Raw genomic sequence first — 21,033 nt, forward strand, 5'->3', positions numbered from 1 at the left:
ATCTGAGTGCTTTAATTGCAAAAAACTTTGCAAAATCATTGCAGGAGATCTTGGGGCCCTTACCGGGCCCCGATGGCACAGGTGGTTCCATTTAATTGCAAACCACCTGAAAGAGTCTCCTGCTGCTGTTTTCTGCAGGTGCAATAGAGGTGGTGATTGCTATCGCCACTTGGTAGGCTCAACGTTGAGCTCTAACCCATGTCCTGTCTAGCCGTCTCAGTGATTGTTTCATCGCCCTCAGCTCTGGGGAAAACCATGGGGCTGTCCGGACCCTGTGCAATCGGAGAGGGCGCTTTGGAGTCAGACAGTCGATAGCCCTGGTTAATGCCACATTCCAGCGGTCCACCAGGGAATCAGCTGAAAGGCCATCAACATGGGATAAAACACCCCCTACCACTCTCTGGAAACCATTTGGCTCCTTTAAGGGGGGGGGCGGACCATCCAAATTGGTCCCCCCTCCCTGTGGATGGGAAGGCTCACAGAGAAGTTCTGTTGCACCAGGCAGTGATCCGACCATGGCACTTCCTTTGTTTTGCTTTTACTTAGTGTCAGATCACCCATGTCACTAGAGGTGAATACAAAGTCTAAGACATGTCCGCAAGCCAAATTTATTCAGGGACAGCCCCATGGAGGCCATGCTTTCCACGAAGTCCCAAGCTGCCCCTTGTAAGGTCATGTTGGTGTGGATCTTAAAATCTGCCAGGACAACCAAACTAGGTGTCTCCAGGAGAACATCCACCACATCCTAAAGCAGCTCAGGCAGGGAATCCTTGGTGCAGCGGGGAGGTCGGTACACCAAAAGGAGTCCTGTATTGCCCAACCTTTGGAACATGCACTCAGAAAACTGGGTCTTCCCAATAGGACACCTGGTTCAAGCTAATGACTTACTAAAAATCACTGTAACCCCCCCTGCCTGGCCACATGACCTGGGTTGCTGTATGTAAGAGAAACCTGGTGGACAAGCAGCGGCAAGAACAGGCCCATCTGGTTCATAAGTACTTGTCTTAATCCAAATCTCCTCTGCTGAGTTCAGTGGCTGCAGTTCAAAATCCAGTTTCCACTTTTATCAGTAGTATCAGTAACAAGCCAAGTAGAGTAGATTTCAGTTGCCTTAACCTTTCCTCCCCACAACTGACAAAAAGGTTTGGAAGGCGTAAGGCCTCTCGGATGTTGTCAGAGTCGTGGCACAACCTTCCTTTTTCCATACACAAATACTGAGTTGTGGTCAGCTTTAAAATCCCGTAGCGATGTCAAACAATACAGAATGGGTTTTAGTTGCCTTGAATTCTCCCATCAGCAGGCCCACACCATAAATATCAAATAAGATAATAGTTTTCCACTTGCAATTTTTTTCCATGTACAGTTAATTACCCAGAAGACGAAGAACGGACTTCTTTTTTAATCCTTCGTCTGGTGCCGAATTAATCTTAATTTAAATAGTAAATCTTCTTACGTTCCCGTCAGCTTGAATGTTAGTTACGGGAAATCTCTGCTGGTGGCCGTAGCATTAAGGCTTTGCTCCCGTGGAGATGTGTTGCTGCCCAGACTGCACTCAAACCCACTTCTTTTCCCCACTCTCCCGAACCTTTCAGCGCAGGGGTCTGGGAATTGCGGGAGAGCTCTCTTTGCAATCTGCTGGACCTCTTGACGTCTTGAGAACCCTCTCAAGACTTTTTTTGGGGTACACCTCACCTTGGCATTTTCCCCTGACATTCTGCGGGGCTCAGATCTGTCGGAGCGATCAGATCTGTGCTCCGTTCGCCATCTTGCAGAGATCGGAAGTGATAGTCAGCATTAGTATGGACAAAACTTAGAACATAAGAAGAAGTGTGCTAGATTAGTTAAAGACCCCATTTAGTCCACACATCCTTCTTTTACCGTGTCAACCAGATGTCCATGGGAAGTCCACAAGGAGGGCCTGAACACCGCATCATTCTCTCCATTTGTGCTCTCCAGTAATTGGTATGGCATTCTACCTCCAATATGGGAGGTAGTACTCAGCCATCATGGCAAGCAACTTTTTATAGACTTAATCTTCCATGGGTTTGTGCACTCACCCTTTAAAACAATTCAACTTGGTGCGAGGACACCCCTGCAATGCTATTCAGCAGTGGAACCATCTCCCTGGGGAGGTGGTGGACTCTCCTTGGAGGTTTTTCAGCAGAGGTTGGATCCATGAGCCTATATGTGAAGTATGTCATGAATGCCTTAGCTGATATTCCTGCCTTGCCGGAGGTTGGGCTTGATGACCACTGGAGTTACAGTACTTCCAGTTCTACGATTCTGTGATTCTAATGACTACATCTAGTGGGAATGAAATCCATAATTTAACTGCTTTGTGAAGATGTACTTTGTTTTGCTTGTCCTGAATCTTCCGACATTCAGTAGCCCATGGTTCTAGTATTATGGGGATGGCATCCGTCTTCTTTCTTGACACCATACATAATTTTATACCCCTCTATCTTGTCACCTTTTACACTCCACAAATATTGTAATTTTTCCATGGTAGGGATTATCCTTTCGGTTGCCCTTTTCTAAATACTTTCCCATTCTTCAATATGCTTTTGTGATATTGGCAGTTTTATTTTCACTCATTTTCCTAATTTTCCCCAGTGTGGTGTTTACCTTTCTCACAGCTGTAGCACACAGGGTGAACATTTTTATTAATCACCACGGTTATAGATCTCTTTCCTGGTCAGCCACCACCAATTCAAACTCCATGAGCCTATATGTGAAGTATGTTTGGGTTTTTTTAACACCACAGATCAGCATTTTCACATTTGAATTCTTTAACGCTCAGGTGGATACATCCCAGAGGTTTACAAGTCTGGTTTTACCTTTTTGTGTTATATCTGATATCAATCCTTTTTGATAAAAGAATATGATGCTCCCAAAAACCATAGAATATTATTGCCTTCCTATTTTGGTGATTTGCTAATGTTTATCTCTCAGCATGATAATTTCTGCTCCTCGGATTACCGTATTTTTTGTTCTATAAGACTCACTTTTTCCCTCCTAAAAAGTAAGGGGAAATGTGTGTGCGTCCTATGGAGTGAATGCAGGCTGTGCAGCTATCCCAGAAGCCAGAACAGCAAGAGGGATTGCTGCTTTCACTGCGCAGTGATCCCTCTTGCTGTTCTGGCTTCTGAGATTCAGAATATTTTTTCCCTTGTTTTCCTCCTCCAAAAACTAGGTGCGTCTTGTGGTCTGGTGCGTCTTATAGAGCAAAAAATATGGTAATTACTTTAGCTGTTTTGTTCTCTTGGGTTGTGTCTTGTATTGGGTTGTGTCCAGCCTTAATTTCTTTGGCTTATTGTATTGCCTTGATTTGGAGGTGGTTTTTTGTATTTATTTTTCTTTATTTAATCTTGCATTTGTATCTTAAGCAAATGTCAGTAAATATATAGTGTTGATGCAAATTGTGATGTGCATAGACCCCTACAATACACACACGTGTCATGCTATACCAAGGAGTAATTCCCCTGGTGCCTATAATTTGTTTCCGTAATGTGCAGTTGTGACCTTTATAGAAGAATGCTTATGGCCATTGCTAAGAATCTGAAGTGACATGCTGCCCTGATTTCTCATTAATAGACTGTCTTTAACTACACAGCTTGCTTAAATACTAGATGCTTGCAGTGTAGTATTAATGAAAAGCAGAGTTGCACTCTTGATTAAGAAAGCTTGCTCACCCTGTGGTGGTTTACAATGCTATGCTTAGTACTTAGAACTTCAGATTAAAAATTGAGCATTGAGTCATCGCCCCCCCCCTTCCCTCCCACTTCTGACAAGTTACAATCCCTATGGGGCAGAGGATTATGTTTTGTGAGGTTTACAGAACAATCCACACAAGAGTTGGACATGCCCAATGGGTTTTCACTTATCACACATGCCAGCAGCCGGAGCAGAGGCTGCATGCATCCCATTCATGCTTTGGTTAGGAAGGTTGTGTCTTGTGCTTAACCCAGGCATGACAGGGGACTTGAATCTGTTATATTTTGAGTGGAACTCTGACCTCCAGGAGTCGCCCCCCCCCCCGGCAGAAGAGGGGGATGGAGAGATAATTTTCACTGGATACCCCTCTCTGCCACCCAGTACGCTCCCTAGAAATCTGCTCCAGCATTGGGAGACCTTGAATAACCTGGTAGGTGGGGGAATTGTTGTGATTTACCTTTCTTCCCTCTTCTGTTAGCTTATGGGAGCTTCTGTAGGATCAGTGGCCCTTCTGCAAATGGTAGGAACCCTTTTATATGCAAAGGAGTGAGATGAGGTCCAATCTGGAGTGTTTTACAGTACATTAAGTATCAAGAATTGTTTAAAATTAAATAGGTGGCAGAACAACCTTTTGAACAGATTGTGGGGGCAAATGGGAAGCTGACAGGAGTCCCCAGGATGAATGTGAAAAATGGATGATGGTTCAAATGCGGACAGGGTAGAACTAGGCATTGAGACAGCAGTTTTGAGAGGCTAAAGCCCAAGTTCCAAGGCATTTGGGGAGAGGCACTGTAGACAGGTAGTTATATGCCAGTGTTAGAAGACAGGGAAGTTTCATTGCACAGTTAAAAGTCCTTGTGCTAATGGAACTGTTTACTTGGATGCTGCCTCTTGTATTCTAACATCCACGAAAAGCACCAAACAGTGGATGTGGGTAATTTTTCCTGTGGGGCAGTTCTGGGAAACTAGGGCATCTTCTTGTGTATTGGTGTATGCCGGGGTGTCAAACTCAAATTCATCGGGGGCCGCATCAGCAGTTTGGTCACCCTCAAAGGGCCGGTTGTATCTGTAGGATAATGTAAAGGACACGTAAAGTGGAGGTTTCCTGTGTAGAACGGCCGGCGCCGCTAGAGGGCAGACATTCTCTGCCTTGTAGGCTGCCGCGCATGCGCTGAAGAGGCGACTTTCTTGTGTCAAAAAAAAGAAGAAGCAAGAATAAAAGGTGAAGGCTGGCGGCCGGCAGCGGCTACACGGGCCACATGACGAGGTCTGGCGGGCTGGATTCGGCCCGCAGGCCTTGTGTTTGATACCCGTGGTGTATGCTATTCTCTTGTGGCAGCAAGTATGAGGTTAATTATGAGCGACTGAACTATACCCATCCCATTTTTGTGATTGTTTTTTTTTTTTCTAATGGTGAGTATTCAAATGAATCTTAAAGTTGTATTTTACATTGTAATCTGCCCTGGGCCCTTGGGATGAAGGGCAGGCAATAAATTAAATGATAATTAAGAGTAAGGGTTGGGCATCTGTGTAGAAATGGGTTTGAACCAATGTGGCTTTTTGTTTCCTGTTGCTAAGCAGTGATGGAAAGAACTATACAGTGGTACCTCGGTTGTTGAATGTAATCCGTTCTGGAAGACTTCCGAAACGTTTGAAAACCAAGGCACAATAGGTGGTCGGCAAGTTCCATTGAGAAAATGGAGTAACACGCCTCAGAAGCCGTTCGACTTCCGGGAAAACTGAAACGTTCACTTCTGGGTTTTCAGCATTTGAAAACCAAAACATTTGGTTTCCGAGATGCTCGAAAATCAAGGTATTGCCTTTGGAAAATGCAAAACAGATACATCACTGTTCAAGTTGATACTATTTAGAGATTGGATTTTGTTAGCTTTACTTTCTCTATAAAGTTAACATTTCAATGTGCACAACATGCATTTAGAAAGCTGGAGTTCGCTTTGAAGTTTGCTTGTAAAACCACCACCACCCAATCTACATCAGCTGTGAATGTTATCAGTAGTTTCAGTTTAGAATGAACTTTGTAGGCTCAGCAAATGGCCACTAGGGGTCAGTGTAACAATAGCAAAATATATAAAAAATACTCATTGCTTGAGCCCCTGCTTTTGTGTTCAGTAAACACAGTAAACCCAACACATTGGTTGAAGGCCATTTAGAGTCGCAATAAGACACACTCAATAAAATAAGCAAAGTTGCTGGATCAGCATTACTCAGACCTAAGACTGAAGATGTTAACTCTTTAATGCGCAGAGTTATGAAGTCAGCTGATTTAAGCAATGGAAGTGACTATATGTGACCGCTTTTCAATATGCAGTTATAGATTATAGGTTTGGAGAGGACCCCCCTCAACACTAGAAATTAATATAAAAGCTAGGATTTTGATTAATTGGAATATGAAGGGAAAATACAAGCTGCAGAGGAATTCCTGAGCAAGCCTATGCAAAACGACCTGGGCCATTAAGAAACAATACAGGGCCACTGACAAGGCAAGAGAGCAGTCCTTCCCCCTTGCCCTGAGGTGTGAACAGAGACTGGGGGTTTGGAAGGTTGCCAGGGTAACTGTGTGTTTGAAGTGACAGGAAAAGGGAGTGTTGAGCAAGGTATGCTGGGGAGAAAAGGAGAAGGCAGACTGGGATCCATCTTGGGCAGGCTGGCTGCAGGCTGGCTGCAGGCTGGCTGGGAGAGATACCTTGAACAAGTTGCATGGAATCAATTCCAATCTGTTACCTCCAAGCATGTGAACAGGTTGCTTGGATATGTGAAACCAACCACCTGTCTCCATCCTGTAAAGCAAGTCAGGATGGGCTCTGCAGGGTGGTGAATGCTTCCCTCTGTGAGGGAGACTTCCCAGACCTGCTGAAAGAGGCAGTCATTAAATCGCTTCTTTAAAAAAACATCTTTGGACCCGGCCGATATGGCCAACTATCGCCAAGTCTCAAATCTTCCATTCTTGGGCATGGTTATTGAGTGGTTGCTGAACAACTCCAGGCATGCCTGGAGGATGTGGACCATTTGGATCCCCTCCAGTCGGGATTCAGGCCTCATCATGGGACTGAAACTGTCTTGGTCTTGTTGTTAAAGGTAGGTAGCCGTGTTGGTCTGCCATAGTTAAAAAAAAAAAAAAATCCTTCCGGTAGTACCTTAGAGACCAACTAAGTTTGTTATTGGTATGAGCTTTCATGTGCACGCACACTTGATGATCTCCGGCGGGCTAGGGACAAAGGTGAAAGCTGTTTCCTTGTTCCTACTGGATCTCTCAGCGGCCTTTGATACCACAACATCCTTCTGGACCGTCTAGAGGAGGTGGGAGTTGGAGGCACTGTTATACTTCCTCCTGGGCCGTGTCCAGAAAGTGATGGTGGGGGAATGAATGTTCAGACCCCTGGGCTCTTACTTGTAGGGTTCCTCAGGGTTCTGTCCTCTCCCCCATGCTTTTTAATATCTGTATGAAGCCACGGGGAGAGATCATCAGGGGGGTTGGGCTGGGTGTCCATCAGTATGCAGATGATACCCAGCTCTACCTCTCTTTTAAATCAGAACCAGTGAAGGTGAATGTCCTGTGTGAGTGCCTGGAGGCAGTTGGAGGATGGATGGTGGCTAACAGATTGAGGTTGAATCCTGACAAGACAGAAGTACTGTTCTTGGGGAACGGGGTGGGTGGATGTGGAGGACATGCTGGTCCTGAATGGGGCAACTGTGCCTCTGAAGGACCAGATGCGCAGCCTGGGAGTCATTTTGGACTTGCAGCTGTCCATGGAGGTGCAGGTCAATTCTGTGTCCAGGACAGCTGTCTACCAGCTCCATCTGGTAGGCAGGCTGAGACCCTACCTGCCCGCAGACTGTCTCGCCAGAGTGGTGCATGCTCTAGTTATCTCCCGCTTGGACTACTGCAATGCACTCTACGAGGGGCTACCTGTGAAGGTGACCTGGAAACTGCAATTTAACCAGAATGTGGCAGCTAGACTGGTGACTGGGAGTGGGTGCTGAATCACGTGGGGAGCAGGGAGGAGAGGGGTGAGGGGAAAAGAAAGATCCTGTTCACTGTTGGAAATTCCATTCCTCCCCTGCTGCAGATGTGTGGGATTGTTACATGCCACATGTCTGTTTACATTCCAGCACTGATTATTGGAGTCTTGTGAGCGGAAATAGAGATACGCTGTTCCGTTTTTTTTGCAGCTCTTTCTCTGAGGAAGAAAGACAGAGGGAGAAGCCATGTTTTTCTTTCTTCTGTTACATTTGATTTAATTTGCATTAAATTAGGCTTAGATGTTTCTCAAGGCTAAGCTTCTGTTTCAACTCTGCTTGTCGTGTGCTCATGTCCTTGGATCTGGGCCACATCAGCGTGGCGGGAGACCGGAGTGATGAATCCCGGGCGACGCTGCATTGGGGGGGGGGCATCGGCCTCGGCGTTATCACCCAACGCTATCATCTCTGCCTCAACGCTCGGCTGCTTCCACCTCGCTGCTTGGAGCGTGAGGAGCAGCTTGCATGCTGCGCTCGGCTGGCTCCGCCTGTCTCAGTTGAGGGGTGCGGGACAGAGCGGGAGCAGCTAGGCTGGGCAGAGGGGCGGGTGATATGAGAAATGTCCTCAGGTGTATGTGGAGAGGCTGGCTTTCTAGTAATGAACTCTGGCGAACTCTGTGCTGGGGCAATGGCACATGTGCCTACAGAGAGGACTCTGAGTGCCCCCTCTGGCACACGTGCCATAGGTTTGCCACCACTGCCCTAGGCCATCAGCCTTGAGGTCTCAGACATCTTTCTTGAGACAGCCTCCATCAGCTCAGGCAAGGAAACTGTTGGGTGGCAGGTTTCAGTGGCACAGACCAAGTTCTGATGCAAAACAAAACAGCTTGGTTAAGATTGTTTTTCTTGGCCAATCACTTTTGCATGTACTTCTCTACTTTGACACTAGTGATATACAGGGTGAGTCCTTTAAAAGAGGCCCCATGGATACAGAGTACATATGTTCTTATCTTAAAAAGGTAAAGGTAAAGGGACCCCTGACCATTAGGTCCAGTCGTGACCGACTCTGGGGTTGCGGCGCTCATCTCGCTTTATTGGCCGAGGGAGCCAGCGTTTGTCTGCAGACAGCTTCCGGGTCATGTGGCCAGCATGACTAAGCCACTTCTGGCGAACCAGAGCAGTGCACAGAAACACCGTTTACCTTCCTGCTGGAGCGGTACCTACTTATCTACTTGCACTTTGACGTGCTTTCGAACTGCTAGGTTGGCAGGAGCTGGGACCGAGCAACGGGAGCTCACCCTGTTGCGGGGATTCGAACCACCGACCTTCTGATCGGCAAGTCCTAGGCTCTGTGGTTTAACCCACAGTGCCACCTGTGTCCCTGTTCTTATCTTAAGGAGTTTATGTTAACCCTAACAGGCAACATCTCATTTATTCAAGGTTTGACAGTTTCAGTGATTACCATGGGGTAAGACAGAAAGCCAAAATTGCTGACATGTATATGTAGTGGTGTATATTATAGCCTTGTTTGTGAGCTCTACATCAGCTTGTATCTACCATCCTCCTATCTTTCCTAATAGGGTAGATCAGTTGAGTAATTTTCTCATAAAATACAGAAGGCTCATTGAGCCCACATTTTTAGCAATTTCGTTGGATGATTAATAGATCCAGGATATGGAATAGTTTGCATGCAAAGGGTGATATCCAAATTGTAAATTCACATTTGACCTAATTATGCCTACATAATACTAAGCTTACTTTGTTGTTCATGGTTTTATTAGCTTTTTTTTCAAAATCCTAAGATTAATGGTGTATTTGATGCATGCTAGTGAGAGCCAATATGAAATATATGAGAAAGTATATGAGAAAGTTCTGACATGAAATCTAGGTTTTTCTTGAAACTATGAATGCAAAAGAGAACTGGCAGAAAACCAAGTTTTAGCCTATTCAAAAGGAAGCAGTCCTATGCTAGGTAAACCATACCCTTCCCTAATTGTAATAACTCTAACAATTTTTTGCCAAGTATAGAACACATTAGTTTAATGTTACTTAACAGTGAAATGAAACTACAAAACAATGCCAGTGATTTTTATGGCTAACAGTGTTGTACTGTGAATTTGTCTGTGATAATTTAGGAGATCAAATCGTATTTAGTTGATATTTGAAACATCATGGATTGCTGGTTACATTTTAAAAAAAATAAAACACACAATAGCTGTAAAAGATAAGTTGCTTCTTCAATTTGGTGAAGAAATGCCCGATTGTGTATAAGTACAGCTGGGCTTCTTCAGGGCTGGGTAGAAACACACCTGTCATTGCAAATCAGTTGACCATGGTGATACAACTGAATATTTACCTCCTATAAAAGGTCTCATAGGCCAAAGTGCAACAAATAAAGTACAGTGAAGTCCCTCACAAATCCTCTGGATTGGCTCTTTTTGTGTTGATACACAGGTAGGAATTGAAAGTGCTCTCTTAATCTTAATGGATGAGGCCATTCTTCTGACTAGTAGGACAAACAGGGCCTTCAATGGGGACGGAAAGCCTAAAGGAAGCCAGTACACCACTGCTTCAGATTCTGCAGGGTGATGTCTTACTCTCCTTGGGTGGTGATGTGCTCTGCTGTGCTCGCTCCTGCAGCTTCCAGGCAGGCTTCATTCGCAGCCTCTCATACTGTCCTATTCAGCACTGTGGTTGTACCTTAGGAGGATGTGCAGCTGTGGCAAGATTATGAACATATATGGAAGGACTGAGGCCTTCTGTGGGTTCTAAACACCATATATGTGGTGACTCTAATATAGACAGGTCTCCAGTGTTGTGAAGTATCTTGTTGTACCTTTCTGTCTTGGTGTACATATGTAAATTGGTCCAAATTCTATCAGGGATAGGGAAAACATGAATTTTAGATCAGGAAAATAAAGGAATCTACTATATATTCTGGAAAAACTTTTTTTACCGTTTGTTCTCAGTAGGTCTGGCCACCTTGATACCATCATCAAACTTGGTATGAGGGTTTCTGAGGTGGGGTGGCAGTTTTTGTTGATGTGGGCAATGCAGCCACCATTTTGAATCAAGATGGCAGTACGAAATGTCACTGCCTGATTTTTGGAGTGATGGGTACAAACTTGACTGATTTCAAACTCTGCATGATTGTTCCTGGGGTGGGGGGGTCTGTGGTTTTCTTCAGTGTTGGACTACTGGCCACCATTTTGAATTAACAGTGGTCCAAAATGTGACTTAGGCTTGTCTTCACACATTTTTTTTATGTGGTGGGTCCAAATGGCACCAATTTCAAACTCTGCATGAGATTTCCAGAGGTGGGGGTAGCAGTTTTGTCAATGTTGGGATGCTACCCACTATTTTGAATCAATATGGTAGACCAGAATGTGGTTTAAGTGGGATTTTGTCTGATTTTGGGCATAACCATTCTAACCTGTGCTAATTTGTATGCCTCTGAAGATATCAGCACTTAATTTGGCACAAGGGTTCCCAAGATGGATGAGGTGGTCTTCATTCGTGTTTGGATGGCAGTTGCCATGTTGAATCAAGATGGTGGACCAAATAAACTACAATTAAACATTAGCATCCCCCACCCCCCAAACACTGATTCAGGGCTAATGTTCCCCAGGTCAGGTAGGAGTGTGTGTTTGTGGTGTTATTAGTTATCCACCATTCACCCTAAGGTTTCAGGGCAGGTAACAACAATAAAACACAATATTACTGTGTGTGTGTGTGTGTGTGTGTGTGTGTGCGCGCGCACACACACACACACACATGCGCACATACTGTAAAACTCACAGATTACCCTATCCACATAAAACCCACCATATTCTTTGATAGACAGCACCAGGGACTCCCTGCCAGTTCTAAATATGTGGCTTTATATCTGTGCCCCTGAAGCGTCCTAATGAAGCCAATTCTAATAATTCATTGAAAAACCCGAAAAGCATTAAAAAAACAACTGGGTGAAGTGGATTATTCAGGAATATGTATGTGGTAATAGATATTCAAGAGGTTACTTCTCACTTTAGTAGGCCAACTATAGGTTGTTGTTTTTGTCCTGGTCTGTTGTGATTAACAGAAATAATTTCCTCTGATACAATGGGGAACCTTTTTTTCAGGCCAAGAGCTGCATTGCTCCATTTAAAACTGTTGTGGGGCTCATTCCAGTAGTGCACTAGGCACAACCTAAAGCACATTGGATGTGTGGCCCCATAATAGCATTTCCTTCAGAGGAAACAAAACACTGATTTTAATCAGGTTGTGGTAGATTGATTACAAATTTCTGAAATATAGAGTGAAAACTGTTTCACTGGAAAACTTGATATACTGCTCTGCATCACCCTCCTTTTTTGAAAAGACCATTTTGAGCTTGCACTGTTCTCATTCTGCTTAGAATTATTTTACCTTTTAGAATCAACATGAGTAGCTTTGACTTTGTTCTGTCTTGAAGGTAACTATTTATTACTGTGCTTCTTTAAATCTCTCGATTAATAGGAGCAATTAAACAATAGTTTAATTTCCATCAAATTAACTGCCCTAAGAGATAATTGCAACATAAATGAAGATAAATTTGTTTCAATACACCAAGAGTTTTATATAAGTCAAGAACTGAATCTCTAGTTTAAAATCAGAGGTGAAACTTGAAATGACATGTGACCTAGTCTTCATACATGACCCAGATGGGCAGATGGGTCTGAGGATTAGATCCATGTGTCTTTAGACCCCTTGTGAGCGGCATTTGAAATTAGCTGTGCGCCAGTCACATTTTGCTACTGGCAACTGGCCTTTTCTGACTGGGTGGAGATGTCCAGGCGCCAGCCTTGGTGCTTAGCATCTCCGCCTGCCTAGCTGCAGTCAGCTGGTAAGCTGGACACAGCAGCAGTCAATGTGCACAACTTTTGCTGCTTTGCTTTATCCACCAAGCACCTGAATTGCCTGGCAGCGCAGCAACAAAAGACACACTGCCAAGCAGATCACATGTTTGGCGGGATAGATGCATCTTTTGCTGCCACGCTACCCTGCAGACCCCCTGATTCACCAGACAATAAGTTATTTATTTTTGCTGCCCCGCTCCTGGGTGATTCAGGTGTTTGGTGGGGCTAGAGCCCTACCCTGCAGACCCCCGATTCACCCAGCTTGCTCAGTTGTGCTGGTCCCAAGCTGCCACTTGGTGGAATGGCATGTGGGGCAAATCTCTGGGAGGTAGAACACTTTGGTAACAGGTACCTCTTATCAGCCTTCAGTCGTGTGATAGCTCTGCTTTTTTGAAGATACTACCATCATCCAAGCTTTAGGACAGCCTTCCCCTCCAAACATTTTAAATAAAACTTCCATCAGCCCCATTCCGTATGGCCATGGTGACCAGGTTGGAAGTAGTCTAAAACATTGGGAGGGTAACCTGCATTGGGACCCTGAGAGTAGACTACTTAGTGAAAACTGAGGCTGAAATATCCCTCAGTTTGGCCTTCCTTTTTTAAACTTTGTGCTGATCTACTCCAGGAGAAGTTACAAAAACAAATACATCCTGCATCAAAAGCTGCCCCCTCCTTTTTCTTTTTCTTGGAGGTGGAGGCTGTGTTTCATTCAGAATAATTCATTCTATCTGCGGTGTTCTAGCTTCCCTCTTGAAAACAAATGATTCACTTAACTGTTCTCATTGCAAATTCATTCATGTGGAATCCAGAAGAAATTGATTTAACTTTTAAAATATTTATTGTGATTGAAAACACATCTTGGTTTCAAGAGATTTGTGGTGTACACCAATAGCCTATATATTACTAATAACAACAGCAACAGACAAGTAAGCACTTTTACCATTAGCTTCCACTCCTCCTTAGTTTCTATGTGCATCAGCTGCAGGACTGCCAGTTTATGTTGTTGGTCAGATCATGAAATTGCTCTTTAATGGAAGCAGGACTCTGAACAGAGGAGCAAAATGCTTCATCACAGGGTTTCTATGTAATCACATTCTTTTAATTTTGTCTTTACAGTTGCACAGAAGATTGTTGCAACAAGGAAAAAACAGCAACTTTCGATAGGTCCTTGCAAATCCCTACCAAACTCTCCAAGCCACTCATCTGTATGTTCAGTCCAGGTTTCGGCAGTACATATCAGCCAGGTATGAAATAGAATGTAATTATTTGCATCCCTTTTAGTGGTAGATACAAACTGGGCAACATGAATTGGCATTGGTAACCAGTGTTCTTGCATTTGACTCAGATTCTTCATATCCCAAGGCAGCACTGTTACACCTAGGAATAGAATATGGGTTCTGACAACCTCAGGCAGAAAGTATTTTCAATTGTTCTTTGGATAGCTTTCTTTGAGTTGCTGTGCCCTTCTGTTACCTTAATTTATATTGTATTTAGCTTTGAAAGTTCATAATGTGCAACCACAGTTAAAGAGCTAAAGAATCCCCAACCTAAATATGCTCCATGACCTTCTAAAAAAGGCCACTTAAATAGAGCCTGGAAATTGCTTCTAAACTATGTAAAGTTTAAACTATGTATTTCCATGTGTCTTTGTTGTCTGATCTTGGCCAAATGTGTGATACTTTAAGAGGTGGTTCACAATCAAGTTTAGAGATTGCCTTGGAGGTACAGTCATACCTCGGGTTGAAGTTGCTTCAGGTTGAGCGCTTTCGGGTTGTGCTCTGCGCGACCCGGAAGTAATGGAATGCGTTACTTCCGGGTTTCGCCGCTTGCACATGCGCAGACGGTCAAAATTACATCACGCCATGCGCGGAAGCGGCAAATCGCGACCCACAGATGTGGGTTGCGTTCGCTTCAGGATGCGAATGGGGCTCTGGAATGGATCCCGTTCGTATCCAGAGGTGCCATTGTATAGGGTAAGAAGGGCATCTTGTATTAGAAGTCAAATGACACCGAGTTGGTTCAAATAAAGAGTTTATTCTGCTCTCCGGATAGCAGAAGGCACTTGTGTGATCAAGTCCACAGCAAGTCCAAAGAAATGACAAGTTTCATGCAGTATATAAATCCTCCAGGCATCCTCTCCCCCTTCCCCAGCCCCGTCAACTTGTATACGCAGGTATGTTCCTGCTCTGGTACTTACTACACAGAAACCCATTACTTCAGGGCAGCCCAAACTGACTTGAGACTCTGGTGCTGGAAGAAGGGGTTAGTCCTTTATGTCCAGTGAACCTTTCCTAAACTAAAACATCCCCCAAACTTCTGTTTGCCTGTTAGGGAAAACTTATAGGAAAGTAGCATGTAGGGCACGGATTAACTCCCTTACAGTTCTGATCTAATTTGCTCCCTCCCCAGCTGCTTTTCTTTTAAATATAGAGACAGTAGTTCCTGTCATGGATTTCCAGTATTTTGTCTGTTTTAGACTTAGGTATTATATATGGTCATGTGAAGTTAAGGAAAATATTTTTATAAATGCCCTAATAGCAGCCTTGAGTTGACCTTCCATTAATCTTATCAAAGATCAATGGGCTGCCTAGAGGTCCTTGCATCAGATACATAAGGATTAAACACAGTAAGAATTTTAAATACATTGCCACTGTTCTGTCAGCCTGTATGGCTTTTTTGTATCTAAAGGCTACTGCATGTAATTAGTGGCTTGGGTGAATTGCCATGTGGTATCCTCACTGTGCAAATTTGTTGGGTACATACTGAATATTTTTCCTCCAAAGTGTACCTTTTTGTTTTTTACTAGTTTTTATTTACCGTATTTTTGCACCATAACACTCACTTTTTTCCGCCTAGAAAGTAAGGGGAAATGTCTGTGCGTGTTATGGAGGGAATGCCTACAGGTGGCATGCCTACAGATTTTCCTCCTCTAAAAACTACGTGCGTGTTATGGTCGGGTGCGTGTTATAGAGCGAAAAATACGGTATATCTGCTGTAGAAGACGGTCCCCAAAAAGAGGCTAGTGCCCATTCCAAGAGAAAAATGTCCAACCAGAAACAAACTTATTCTTTCCTATAATTAATATGTGTTGAAAATCAGTGTTCTCAAAAAAAAAATATTGCAACTCATACTCTTCCATTCAGGACTTACTCAGTATTCTATGTAGTGTCCAGAAGGAATACACCTTGTGAATGATTCTAGACCTCGAATAGTTCTCTATATACTGTTTTGCCCATCACACAGAAAATTTCTTCACACCAATCTCTTCCATGGTATCTGGATGATCTACTGATCAGTTCCCTCAGCTTCCAACATGGACTTAAGAATGTGTACTTTTCCTCATGCCTTCAGTTGCATGACTTGATTAGCAACAAAGAAAAGTGTTTCTGCTTATTATTCTGCAAAGAAAACATCTAGGAGGGAACGTGGCATGTGGAGAGAGTGCTTCTGTTCCTGGACAGACAACAAAAGATTCAGTAGCTAATCATCACAGTGCTGATGTATTTTCACACCAGTCTAATGAGGAGCACCACTATCAGATGTCCTGCCAGGATGTGATTCTGTGGATGAGGTTCTGCAAACAAGCCTCTTCAGAGATGTTACGTTTCCTGTCTCAGGCCTGGATAACTCAGCAGCTCCATCTACCAGGAATTATACTAATGACTGAACCAAGGCCCCATGTAAGAGAGATATTTCCTCTCAGGCACGTCCCCTAGTTACTATGAAGCCTACTTGAATGAAGGGCTAATTACCAAAACACACAGGTTCAGTGGATGTGGTCAAAGACAAAATGACTGGAGCTTTGAATCCCATGATTGGTGCTGTGAGTGTTCAAAGAGTGGAAACAACTCATCAGCAAAGGTATGCATTCCAGAAGTCCAAAGAAACCTGCCAAACTTTGCCCCAGGCACTAAATGGGGCAGGGGCACAAATGCAATAGTGTGCTGTCTCAGTAGGACTAGTTCCTGGGCAAATACCCTGGATAATAATTGACCAAGGGAAATGGAATACACTTCTCTTATCAGACTCATTCACAGAGTCAAACAGAAGATTTAGGAGGGGAGCTTACTCTTATCACCTTGTACTTGCCCATTAGAGTGCTCTAGCTCTTCAGATCTCTTCGGGTTGTCCTCTCTCTCTCTCTCTCTCTCTCTCTCTCTCTCTCTCTCTCCAGCAGTTTATTGGTTAAAAAAAAACACCCAATACTAAGACAAGACAAGTCAGTGTCATGTTAGAAATATTTAGCTTTTAGATAGCCTACGGTTAAAGTATATAATGAGGGATGAGGGTGGCGCTGTGGGTAAAACCTCAGTGCCTAGGACTTGCCTATCGTATGGTCGGCGGTTCGAATCCCCACGGCGGGGTGAGCTCCCGTCGTTCGGTCCCAGCTCCTGCCCACCTAGCAGTTCAAAAGCACCCCTAAGTGCAAGTAGATAAATAGGTACCGCTTTATAGCAGGAAGGTAAACGGCGTTTCTGTGTGCTGCGCTGGTGCTGGCTCGCCAGCTGCAGCTTCGTCACGCTGGCCACATGACCCGGAAGTGTCTCCGGACAGCGCTGGCTCCCGGCCTCTTAAGTGAGATGAGCACGCAACCCCAGAGTCGGACACGACTGGCCCGTACGGGCAGGGGTACCTTTACCTTTACCCTAAAGTATATAATATTCCCCACGTATCCTAGAAAATATTTGTATTAAACAATCAAGTATTAAAAGATCAAGTAGTAGTTAACATGTTTAATTTTTTATTTTAATCATCCCATTCACCATCATTCTCTAAGTCAGATTTTTCAGTATCTGAATGATGTATTGTCATGTGTCACTTCTGAACAACATCCTTAACAGCAGCAACTATTTCTTCATCAATGGGGGGTGTTGGATTCTGAGCCCCTGGTTTCAATTGTTTCCCTTTTCTGAAATGACTCATGTGAAAGGAGTTAATTGATTGTCTCTCTCTGACCTTTTCAACTGCACATCCTTCAGATTTTGGATCAAATTGTGTTGAGATTCCCTTTTGGAAGGAGAGATGCAAAGTGCTGGGAATATGACAACTGAAGGGAGATGAACATTATGGGACAGCTTACTTGATTTTTATATGGAGGAAGGCACTTCTAGTACATCTTAAATCCACCCTTCATTCCTAGACTATGGGAGTCTAGTTTATTGTTTGGGCTGCAAGTTGAACTCTGAATTCTGTGGGCATCACAGAATAAAGCAGAGGATGGCCAAGGGATTTTTTCAATAAGCCTTTTGCCTTTGTCTCTTTCAATACTGCTTCTGCGCCCCCACATTTCTCAATTACTTCAAAAATCTCCTTTAATTTTCTCCTGTCCTTCAGATGGTCCTGCGTTATGCCAGCCTTAGCAAAGATCTTAGCAAAGATCTTCAGGATCTAAGCTGGTAGCAAAGCCAGTTTGGGACCTCATCCAATGTGACAGATATGTTTGAAGTTTCTGGGGTTCCCAATATATTCTTTGCTTAGCTTATGTCTTCTGGATTTTCGTTTCCAGTTTCTTATCTCAAGCGATGCTTGAGAAGCACAGCATGAAGGAGATGATACCCTACAGTTTGATGATCTTGTACTTGGATGAGGATAAGATAATGGACAAGATGCCTCAGCGGCAGGAGCAATAACAACAACATTTCTAAACAACGTCATTTTCTCACAACTCAGGCTGAATTCTGTCCCACAACTTTTTAAGGTTGTCAACTCAGTAACCATTATGTCCCTTGATTACTATGATATGCCCTCCCAAGACCAAGACCTCAGCTGGGGCTACTGTATCTGAACAGCAACAACTTTGCTTGTCTTCTCTTTAATAATACCTTATATTTTAAAAGTCTTGAATTGAAAAACACCTAGCAGTCTCCTGGACCTTTAAATGATTTTGTACTCTCAGATCCTATTCGGAATTCTTTGTCTATATCCATCCACAACGCATGTTGTTGTACGCCCAGCCAGATTACTAATTCTTGAGTCAACTTTTGGTCAATCCTTTCTTCTTGTGCCTCTGGGAGACCTTTGAAGCATAAAACCATCTCTCTCTGGTACATCTCCAGCAGAGCTATCTGGTCCAAAGTAGTTTCATGTAATGTCACTAGATCCTTTATTTCTTCATTAGTTGTTTCTTGATTTTTCCGCGGCTCTTTATTTTCATTCACTAATTTCTTAGAAGTGTCTTCCTGTTTGTCGTTTAAGTTCTTGTCCATTTTTGCTATCATCTCTTTTACATCAAACTTAAATATTTGAATCCTCTGGGATTATCTTCCCTCTTTCCTTTCCATATTGCTTTTACCTTTTTAATGCTAATAGTTGTATGAGTTACTTTCTCATCCCCCTGTCCTAGCCCCCTGATATTTTCTTAGTCTTATATCTATTCTGCTTGAGTTTAAGGGTGTTCCCAGATTGAGAGCTGCAGGAAATCCCTTTTCCAGGGTGTCATTGGCAAAAGGATTCTTCCTGATAACGTAAGAGGAAGTGCCATCCCTGAACTAGACTGCCGATCCCAGAACCTCAGAATGGGAATTTGCTGTAAGGCTAAATTTTCTACTTTCCCTCTCTGTTGACACTGAATATGTTTTTATAATCTATCTTCTCATTTCAAAATGGTTTTCATCAAATCAAAGTAGGTGCTTATTTGGTCCTCTGCTCGCAGGTCTAGCTATACTCCATTTCCCCCTTATACTAATAATTTCATCTTAACTTCAGCAGTTCTACCTGTTTAGTTAAGGCAGGGATGGGCAAATTTACTGAAATAAATTCTCTCCAGGGGTGGGGAAGTTCATACCAGGGTTGGGTGGTGATACACCGTAATGCAACCTTCAGGAATGGTAAACAGTTACTCAGCTGCTCCTTTTCCTTCGTTCTTGTTCATCCACTATTAATCCATATGGCACTGAAGTTTATTTCACAGTTGACTTTCTCCATGTACAAGTGCATGTGATGGTAGCTCATTCCCACGGGAGGCAGAGATGAGACCAGCATGGATGGCTTCAAAGAAGATTAAACAAATCCATGGAGGAGAGGGCTATTGAAAGCTACTAGCCTGGATGACTTTGCCTCTGCAACTGGAGGCAGCAGTGCTTCTTAGTACCAGTTGGGAAGAGGCTCTTGTGCTTCTATCCTGATTGGTTTTGGTTAGCCACTGTGAGAACAGGGGGTGCTGGACTAGATGGGTCATCCAGCAGGCTCTTCATATTCTTATGTTCTTATTGCATTCAGATTGATCAGCTTAAGAGAAGTGCTTTGGAAGGACTGTGTGCCTTTTCAGCCTTGCAAACAAGGTGGCTGTGGGGGCTTTTGAATATCAAAGCTGTTACTGTAGTATTTGTGGGTGTCCTTTTATAAAAGGAGGACAAGAGCAAAAGGCTATACTCTAGTTATTGAATTTAGTTTGGGGATATAGTTGCTGCTAGATGAATGGAACTCTGAAATAGATTCTGTTGAACACTCCTATGAATTAAGATAAGCTTGAAAGCAGAACAAATTTTGTAACAGCTTTGGTCATCTTTGGATTGGGCCCTTAGTTGAAGCCACCTAGAATGTTGTTTTTCCTTCATCTAAAGAATAAGACATGGGTGATATGCTGAATGATCAAGAAAAATGTACTTTGGAAATGCTAAATTTTATTGTTTTTTTGGGGGGGGGGTTACTTGAGATTGCTCAGTTTGGCTTGAAATCCTCTATCCCCACCCCACTCCATTTCCAGTGCAAACTGGCTAGTGGTTCTAGGATTCTGTGACCTCAGCTCCAGTCCACTATAGACATAGCACCACAAATTTTGGACAATATGACTGATTTGTAAACAGTGTATAGTGCTATGCATCAGGAACAATATTCAGCTAATAGAAAAGAGAGGTTAGCTTTACAGTTCTTAACCCAAGGTACTATTTCTGGGTTAGCAGAGTCTGTAACTTGAAGCGTCTGTAACCTGAAGCATTTGTAACCTGAAGCGTCTGTAACCCGAGGTACCACTGTATTCCAATTGTCTCTTCCAGTTAGGTTCCAAGAGTAAGAGAGATTGTGATAATTTTTTATTTTTATTTTTTTAAACCTACTCTGCCTGCTAAAGATGAAATTAAACTTGTGAAGTAGCAATTGGCTTTCTTCCTGTAAAATGGATTTTAATCATTGCAGACCAGCAACGGAGGAGGGAGTTTAAGTGATTATTCCTCCTCTGTCCCATCTACTCCAAGTACCAGCCAGAAGGAGCTACGGATTGATGTTCCACCTACCACAAATACTCCAACTCCTGTTCGTAAACAGTCCAAGCGCCGGTCCAATCTTTTTACGGTAAGTGAACCAGGAGACAGAATGTTTGTCTCTGTTAATTCATCATTGCTCCTTGATTTACTTCTCTAAGTGTTATCTATGCTGACCAACTAGGCATTTGTTTTGATTCTTTAGCAGAACAATAGAGAACCTAGCTCTTGAAGTAGGGACATGGGTAAGCTATGGATAGGGTTCA

The 21,033-nt window shown here is 43.5% G+C and overlaps 1 protein-coding gene across 4 annotated transcripts in view; it reads left to right on the plus strand.

Annotated features, from left to right (window-relative positions):
- The window catches only part of AGAP1 (ArfGAP with GTPase domain, ankyrin repeat and PH domain 1), a 316,238-nt gene that overhangs the window by 81,611 nt on the left and 213,594 nt on the right, over positions 1 to 21,033 (plus strand). For all 4 annotated transcript variants that reach the window (XM_083706024.1, XM_083706025.1, XM_083706026.1 and 1 more), the window contains 2 exons: positions 13,686 to 13,813; positions 20,703 to 20,858. In XM_083706024.1, coding sequence (XP_083562150.1) covers positions 13,686 to 13,813; positions 20,703 to 20,858 — 284 coding nt within the window. The remainder of the gene's footprint in view (positions 1 to 13,685; positions 13,814 to 20,702; positions 20,859 to 21,033) is intronic.

Source organism: Podarcis gaigeae (genome assembly GCF_964106915.1).
Source record: "Podarcis gaigeae genome assembly, chromosome: 1".
In the NCBI taxonomy this organism is placed as follows: Eukaryota; Metazoa; Chordata; class Lepidosauria; order Squamata; family Lacertidae; genus Podarcis; species Podarcis gaigeae.